Source organism: Chrysochloris asiatica, unplaced genomic scaffold (genome assembly GCF_000296735.1).
Source record: "Chrysochloris asiatica unplaced genomic scaffold, ChrAsi1.0 scaffold00132, whole genome shotgun sequence".
Taxonomy (NCBI): Eukaryota; Metazoa; Chordata; class Mammalia; order Afrosoricida; family Chrysochloridae; genus Chrysochloris; species Chrysochloris asiatica.
Genome location: NW_006408650.1, coordinates 5,953,293 through 5,962,075, shown reverse-complemented (window position 1 = coordinate 5,962,075; position 8,783 = coordinate 5,953,293). Strand labels below are relative to the sequence as shown.

The following is an 8,783-nucleotide window of genomic DNA, read 5'->3' as shown; positions in this document are numbered from 1 at the left end:
TTACTCTTCTTCTTAAGCAGTGCTTTGCTTATCCTGGGTCTCTTTCCTTTCCATATAAAGTTTGTAATTGTTTTTTCCATCTCTTTGAAGAATGTGGAGAGTGCTTCTTAGGACAACCAACTATACCAGATTAAATGGACAACATTTAATCAAAGGTACAGATGAGAAGGCAAGGAAGAGCAGAGAAACTGGGGGTCAAAATAGGGGAGGCAGGGTGGAAATGGGAGTGTGCTGACATACTGCAGGGATAGTGACAAATGCCACAGAACAGATTGTGTATAAATTGTCGAATAGGAAGCTAGTTCTGTGTAAACTTTCACCTAAAACACAATAAAATGCGAAGGGGGAAAGAAGGCATTATGTTGAGCCAAAGAAACCCAGTATTATTTCTGTTTGGTTCATGTAGTTTAACATGGTATTTTATTGTTTACTGTATTATACCAAAGAATCAGTACCAAGGTTACTGTAGAGTCAACTCCGACTCCCGGATACTCCGTGTATGTCACAATAGAATTGTTGTACATTGACTAGAATTTTCAATGGCTGATTTTTTCAGAAGGTATATAATGCCTATCTTCTGAGGTGGCTCTGCATGAACCTCAATGCATTAAATGTTTGTACTACCCAGGAACTCTGTGTACCAAAGATCAGACAAAACTAATTATAAGGATGCAGATCAGAAAGTGTTATAATCTATAAGAACAGAAATCAGGAAGTACTATAATCTATAAGGATAGAAATCAGAAAGTGTCTATCTCTATGGGATGGAAGGTGAAGTGTCAACTGGAAAATAAAAACCAGGGACATTTTCTGAGGTGATGGAAATATTATCTTCATTTGGGGTTCAATTTCCAACATGTCAATTTGTGAGAACTCATTGAGATCTATGTATTTTCCTGTATGTAATGCATACGCCAATAAGGGAAAAAAAGGTCAATGCAAATAGGTAAAAGAAGTCTGACTCTTTGAAATCTCAAACTATCATAATATAATAGTGTAGGGCTACTTACTTCTGTGTGAGATGAAAATAAACTTGGAGTTCCTTTGTTAGAATAGCTACACTATAAACAGACTAGCAAATCATGGCAAGTACTGTAGGGACCATGCCTTCCTCACCCTTGCTTCCCTAAGGTCTGGTATTAGCTGGGCCTCAAGAAGTCTTTGTGGAATTTAATTGAACTTTTACATTAGAAGACTTCAATGGATATTTCCAGAATTAAGTGGCTCAGTGGGTTCAGCCCATTCCAGAAACCGTAGTGCCCTGCCATGAGCCTTTTTACCTATATAAAAGAACCCTCTTTGTTGTTGTTGTTGTTATTAAATGCTATCACGTTGGTTCCAACTTATAGCGACCCTGTGTAGGGTTTCTGAGGAGCAGCTGGTGGGTTTGAACTGCCCCTTTGGCAATACCCAGTAGTCAGAGAATGTGTTGAGAATGGTGAGCCCCTCTGATTATGAATTATCTTGTATACTTCTAGTCTTAGTTATGGGATGACGTTTTTCCCTTTTGAGGAGATGTGGAAATAGCCTGAAAGTGCCCATTAAGAAAAGCAACTTTCAAAGCCTGCTATATTACATATTGTTGAATTTTAGAAAACTCGAGTTAACTGTTTCACCAGACTTCCTGCTAAGTGCCATCGAATTGGTTCTGACTCACAGCAATCCTGTAGAGGGGTTCTGAGGAGCGACTGGGTTTGAACAGCCAACCTTGCGGTTCATAGTCCAGTGCTAATTCACAGTACCGCAGCAGGAAACTATTTCTATAGAATTGTAAGTTTACCAGTCAGTTTCCTGGGAGCATGAGCCACAGTGAAGTTGAATGACTGAACTCTGACTTATGTTTAATTCAAACTGTTCAAAACTTAGTTCTTCCCTTTTGTTTATAACTCTCGCTGAGAGAATCAATGATGCAATGCAGCTAAAGCAGCAGATATGGAAGGAGACATCAAATAAAGCCAGGAAGAGCCAACTTTCCTACAAGGAATTCAAAAAAAGAAAGAAAGAAACCAGACGATGTGTCACAGTGGGCATATCTACTGCAAAAGACGTCTTTCACGTTTGAAAAGATATCACCTTGATGATTAAAGTATATCTGATCCAAGTCACCTACCTCATATACATCCGGAAGCTGGACAATGAAAAGGGAAGATGGAGGATAATTCAAACTGTGGCTTTGGTGAAGAATGCTGTGTGTACCACAACTACCAAAAGATAGAGAAATCAGTCTAAGAAGAGCTACAACCAGGATGTTTCTCAGAAAGGAGGGTGACAAGCTCAGTCACCAGGAAAAGACTTCAAGTCTAGTAAAATGGGGGGCCAATGAAAACGGAGGACCCCTCAGTAAGATGGACCGACACACTGCCTGCCACAGTAGCCTCAACATAAGCATCCTGGAGGTGGCGCATGCCCCTGCAGTGTTTCGCTCGGCTATATGTAAGGTCGCTATGAATCAGAGGAACACAACAGCCACTCACAATAACAAACCATTAAAAAAGGCTCTGATTATCCTTCTTAAACAACAAGCTGGCAAACAAAGTGCCCAACCAAACCGCAGCTGCTGTTGTTAAGTGGTTTCTGACTCAGAGCGACTTTGTGGGACAGAGTGGAACTGCCCCATAGGGCTTCCAAGGCTGGCATCTTTTCAGAAACAGACCGCCTCATCTTTCTTCTTCCACATGCTTTCTGTGGTTTTGAACTGCCAACCTTTCCGTTAGTGGCTGAGCACTTAACCAGAGCCCCATCAGGGTTCCTTCTACCCTTCCTACACTCCCTACACCCAACTCATTCTACAGTGTACTGACAGAATAATCTGTGTTGTTGTTGTCAAGTTGTTAAGTGCCATCAAGTCAGAGACCCTGTGTAGGGTTTCCAAGGAGCGGCTGGTAGGTTTGAACCACCAACCTTTCAGTGTCTATCCTACAGCACCACATCAGAACTCCAATCTGTAGAACATACTTTTACCAAGTTGCTCCTTTACTCTAAATTCTTATTAGCTATAGGATAAAGGTTCAACTTTGTGGCATGTTATTGAAGGTCACTAATACATTCTTTAAGGAGCTCTGGTAGTATAGTGGTTATGAGTCGGGATGCTACCCACAAGGTCAGCAGTTCAAAACTACAAGCTGTTCCGTGGGAGAAAGATGAGGCTTTCTGCTCCCGTAAAGATTTACAGCCTTGGAAACCCTATACAGGGTCACTATGAGTCGGAACCGACTCCACAGCACATAACCACCATCACTACCAATCCATTCTTTTGTCAACAAGCATTCTGTGAGCGCCATATTACTGTGTTTAAAATGAATCGTCAATCCGTCTCCCTTTCCTGAATGCACCCTGCCCCTTCCCATTTCTGCCCAGTTGCCTACTCTGCAACATCTCCACTTGCTGAATCCCCAGCCTTCAAGGCAAGCCACCTCCCTGGGTACTCTCCTCCCTGCCCCCTGCTCTAGAGTTGGTTCCATTTGCTCCCGTTGCACCGGGCACACATGGCTTTGTTGCGGTAATTATTAATTATTTGTATAATAATTAATTCATATACCACATGCATCCATTTTCTTTGTACACATCTGTCTCCTTGACACTGAGTTCCCTGTGAATAGGTCCGAATGAGGGCATGGAAGAAGCACAGACATCAGAGCCCAAAGCCCCGGGGTTTGAAGCTACTTCCCAGTTGTGTGGAGTCAGCCTGCCCTTTCTGAGTCTCACAGTCTTCATACTGGCCGAGAAGAACAGTGTCAGTGTCGGACGGGACCGAGCAGTGTAGAATGAGCTCATGGAGAGCTGCTGGGGCAGACGAGAGACAGCTGCCAGTCTCCTGCAGCTGCTGACACGGTAATGGCAGGTCGTAAACATGCAATGCCACGGTGACAGTGACTGTCAGGAGCTGTGAGGAGCTACAGAAGGTGTTGACATTGACAACTCCTGTTTTCTTTCTGAGGTCACTGCCACCCTCTGCCCAGGCAGCCCTGGGAAGAATGGGGTCCACCCGTGTCTAAGGCATAACCCTCAGTCTCTTCTGCCTCTCCTCTCCTGTCCTGGCCTTTCCTCTCCTCTCCTCTCCTCTCCTCTCCTGTCCTCTCCTCTCCTCTCCTCTCTTCCACCCTCATCCTCACACTATGCCTTGATTTCCCACTGTCACCCCTTGGTCCAGTCCACTGTGCTGGTCTCCCTCCCTCCTGTCAGGAGAAGCTCTGAACTCTGCTGGTCCCTATAGGTCAGGCCCAAATGACACTTCACACCTCTTTGCAAACCACCCTGTTTATTCTGAGGGCTAATTATCTTAAATTACCACTTTCATGAGGCCATGACCCTCTTAAAATCCTTTAACAGCACCCCAGGGCCCCACCTTCCTTAAACACCCTTTTAGGCTCCCTGAAGTCAGTCCTGAAGTTGTCCTTGTTTCCAGAAGACCTATCCTTCACACTCCTGTGAGGTCAGCTTTCTTCCTTCTATACCTGGCCCTGAGCACTCATCTGAGACGTTCCTGTCCTTCTCGTCCATGTCCCCTTTAAAGCTTCATCAGACACAGAATCCTTTCCTTTAGGACCCTGTCTCCTTCTCTCTGTCACTTGTTTGCAAACTCAATTATGTCCACAATTTACCAAGCATTCTTAACTGGGCCCCCTCCTTCCTTAATCAGATCTTCCTAACAAAGAAGATAAACACACACACATTCTGTTTAATTGCCTTTAAACCTCCAGATGTCCTGCCTGATGCAAAGTTCTTCTATCTGCCTTCAGCCTGGTCACAGCTAAGACTCTGGCTGCTGGGGAGGGGGCACTGGGGTGGGGACTTGTGGGAGCTGGAGGGAGGAACAGTGAGGATCATGGTCAGGCACTGAGAAAACCTCCCCACTCTTGCTAAGGCCATGTTCTGGTATTCTTAAGTGACCTGCTGTCTAGCAGGAAGCAGGGGTGTCCCTACTCACAATGAGGTTCCCTTGGGCTCTGTCTGATGCTGGGGCCACTGCTGACAGGGTGGTCACTGGGGTGGGGCTTACCCCTCAGGAAGGTTCTCTCTGACAGCAGTCAATGTCCCCAAACACCTGTCTGGATTGATGTCCCACTAACTAGGCCCCTTCAGCTAGCTGGGCCTTACAGGGCTCCATCCCTTCCTTGGGACCCCAGACAGCACTGTCTCTGTTTCCACAGGCTCCCGGGCTATAAAGACGTACGTCCCATCTCCTCCCCAGGCCCATCGCACCAGGCACTGCCTTCCAGTGGTCCACAGCTTCAGACATCTCCAGAGCAGAATCTGGTGCAGGTGTGCTTACCTCCACCCCTAGGCCCCAGGCCACGGCACAGAGTCTCTTAGGAACCCTGCAATCCTGCAAGCGTCTCTAGCGTTCTATTCACGCTCAACTGAATGGGGTTCTTATGCCTGCAATCAAGAGTTCTACCAAACACAAATCCATATTCACACCGGACACAAAAAGACATTTCATGTGGATTCAAGATGGAAGTTTAAAGAACCAAATAAAGCAAGGAATCACAGAGGAACATTTGTATAATTTGAGCTGGGATGTGTGCTGTTGAGTGGATTTGGACTCGTAGTGATCCAACAGGATCAAGCACAAGTGCCCCAGAAGGGTTCTAGCTTGTCATCGTTTAAAGTAGCAAAGCGTCAGCGCTCTTCTTCTGCAGAGGCACTGGGAGGCTCAGACTGCCCACCACCTTTTGGTTAGCAGTCAAGTGCTTCACCTTTGCTCCGTCCTGAATGTTGCAGAAAATCCAGTGGCCAGAATGGGACAGATAGAAATTTTTAAATTTCTATTGAAATTACTTCTTTATGACAAGTTGTTGTTAGGGACCATTGAGTAGGTTATGACTCACACCATAAAAAATAAAGAAAGACACCAAACAACCACCACAAAACAGACTGGAGAAAATATTTGAAATTTGTAACATATATTATTATTGCTGTTGATGATGTTGTTGTTGTTAAGTGCCACTGAGTCGGTTCTGACTCATAGTGACCCTGTATATGGTTCCCAAGGAGTGGCTGGTGACCTTGCGATTCAAACCGACCTTTCAGTCCAGCACATTACCCCCACAGCACTAATGTTGTTGTTGTTGTTGGTTCCAACCCATAGCGACCCTGTACAGGGTTTCCGAAGCTGTAAATCTTTACGGGAGCAGAAAGCCTCATCTTTCTCCCGTGGAACGGCTGGTAGTTTCGAACTGCTGGCCTTAAAGTTCGCAGCCCGACTCATAACCACTACGCTACCAGAGCTCCTTACAGCACTAATAGGAGAGGGTTAATATCCTTAATATACAAAAAGTCTTACATACCACATAAATTCATTTTTTAAAAAGAGCAAAAGATATGAATAAGTCATTCATAGAAAAAAAATTACAAATGGTTAATAAACTTGAAAAGACGCCCCAATTCACTAGTGGTCTGAGAAATGCATATTAAATAGAGACACACATCCCCAGAACCTTAAAAACTGAGGCTATCCCATATTGGTACAGGAGGGGGCGCTAATTCTCACACCTGTTACTGTCCCTGTTGTTCAGAGGCCAGCTGGACAGTACACATCACTGAATTGGAACCTGCTCTTTGTCTAGGTGATGCTACCTCTAGAACTTGGCCCCACGGAAATGCTTACACCTGTATGTAAAGGTATGCAAAGGGCTAATTGATGGGGACTAGTTAAATAAAGAAAACCCATTCTGTAGTCTACTGCAAACCTATTGCCACTGAGTTGATTCTGCCTCATAGTGACCCTGTCAGACAGACCCTTTGGACTTCTGAGACTGCACGTCTTTCTGGGAGCAGATCGCCTCACCTTTTCCACTGGAGCGCCTGGTGGGTTTGAATCACCAACCTCCTAGGCTGCAACCCAACACTTAACCCATTACCCAACAGGGCGGGGCTCTTTATCGCATACTCTCCAGTCATTAAAAAGAAGGGGTAAGTGTTTGAGGGGACTTCAAAAAGCTTGTGGAAAAATGGAATTGAAAGAGAGTGGAATTTTTCCATCAACTTTTTGAAGCCCCTTCATATGTCCTAACATGGAAGGCTGTGTATGCTATAGTGTTGATTTTTAAAAGTCAGCCCATGGAACAGTATGAATGATACTTGGAGGGCTTGTAACGCATAAAGGCAATGAACACAGATTGTGGGCCCACAAAGCTTGTGTTGAAATCCTGTGATGTGACCTTGGCTAACTAACTAAGCTCTCATTATCTCCGTATCTTCTTAGTAATGAGAATTCAATGGAGCCATACCCACATAATAAGTACTATAGAAGAGTTGTTGTTGTTGTTAAGTGCTGTTGAGTCTGTTGCGACCCACAGTGACTCTGTATAGGGTTTCTGAGGAGTGGCTGGTAGCCGCAGACCTTGTGGTTCAAACCGACTTTGTAGCCCAGTGCACTAACCTGCAGCGCCACACCGCACAGTCAGAATGGCATCGTTACATGACACCAACGTGCTGTACAGCGAGGAGACCCTCAATTCCTGCTCCACCTGCCATTCTCTTTTTCAGCTTCATGAAAGCATGTATTACTTTTGTGTTTCTGGAACGTGAAAAAAAGTCATTGGGGGTAAAAAACTGAGGACAGAAAAGAAAGCCCCTCTGTTGGAGAGGTGTTTCTGTTATAAGAAGAGTGGTCCAGGCACTTTGACCTGGAGCCCAGGATTTCAGTAGCCTCCCTCAGTGGGGAAGCTCCCACTTCACTGATGAACCTTTTAAAGGTGAGTGTGACTTTGAAATGAATGGAATCTACATGTTAAATCTCTCCCTTTAGGACATAGGGGATGACATGTAAGAACTCACCCCAAATTACTCATAGTTCCAGAGGGAACACAGTCCTGGATTCTGTGGTTTCCGGAGACCCATCTGATCCTTCTCACATTTCCTCGGCTTCACTTTCCTCTACTCAGGCTTAAATGCTTGGAGCATCTAGGCTACCCTACAAAATCATCTCCCCGAAGTCTACCCTTGGTTATCCCTTCCTATTGGCTCTTGACCGAACCCCGCCCCCACCCCCCATGTGGACAGAAGGGGCCAGAGCTTACCTGGAAGGCTTTGTGTTGGGTTCTTTAACGAAGGAGGGCAAAGAGAAGAAGAGTAAGAAGATCAACGCAGCCAAGAGCAATGGCCATTGGGCAGCCTGACGCAGACAGCTGAGTCTCCGCGGGCAGGACTTCATGGTGGTGGCTTGGGCACTTGTGGAAACTTCTGTATGTCCTGGGGCTTTGATGCTGATGGCAGATAGTGCCACTGCTCAGGTCTCCCAGCCAGGAGTGCACATCCCTTGTCTCAACAGGAAGCCACTCTGGGAAAGCTGCAGTCTGTCCTGCCAAGAAAAGAAAGGCCCGCCTTCGCTGCTTTATGAAGGTTCATAGGCTGGCATGGCATGAAGGAAGAGAAACTCCTTTTGTTCAAACAAGTACACTTCCTTTTCTTTGTCTTGGAAGCCAATCTCTGAAGGTAGGCCTTTATGAGAAACATACATGCACGATATAAAATCACGCTTTAATTAGGTTCCAAACCCTTGGGGACCTTGGACCAGGGAAGGGTCTAGGTGAGTTTTATACTACCTCCACACTCAACATGAGTTTGAGAAGAAACTACACGGAGCCTGTTTAGATTTGAGACTCCTAGCAAGCAGTACTTTCCTACAAGAGCGCTGTGCTCCCTGGGATAACCCCAACCCAAGAGCAGTATGGACACCCCTCTGTATGGGTGGTGATAAGCACAGATACCTGGGTTCAATCTAGACCCTACAGCTTTTGCTATGGTTACTACTGCGGTTGGTTTGCCAGCTGCCTTTG

The 8,783-nt window shown here is 45.5% G+C and overlaps 1 protein-coding gene across 1 annotated transcript in view; it reads right to left on the bottom strand.

Moving 5' to 3' along the window:
• The window catches only part of ST6GALNAC1 (ST6 (alpha-N-acetyl-neuraminyl-2,3-beta-galactosyl-1,3)-N-acetylgalactosaminide alpha-2,6-sialyltransferase 1), a 34,200-nt gene extending 26,042 nt beyond the window's left edge, over positions 1-8,158 (bottom strand). The window contains exons 1-2 of the mRNA XM_006869663.1: positions 8,025-8,158; positions 3,717-3,965 (exon numbers count right to left, since the gene is read on the bottom strand). Of these exons, the coding sequence (XP_006869725.1) occupies positions 3,717-3,965; positions 8,025-8,158 (383 nt within the window). The remainder of the gene's footprint in view (positions 1-3,716; positions 3,966-8,024) is intronic.
• Between the last annotated feature and the right edge of the window lie 625 nt (positions 8,159-8,783).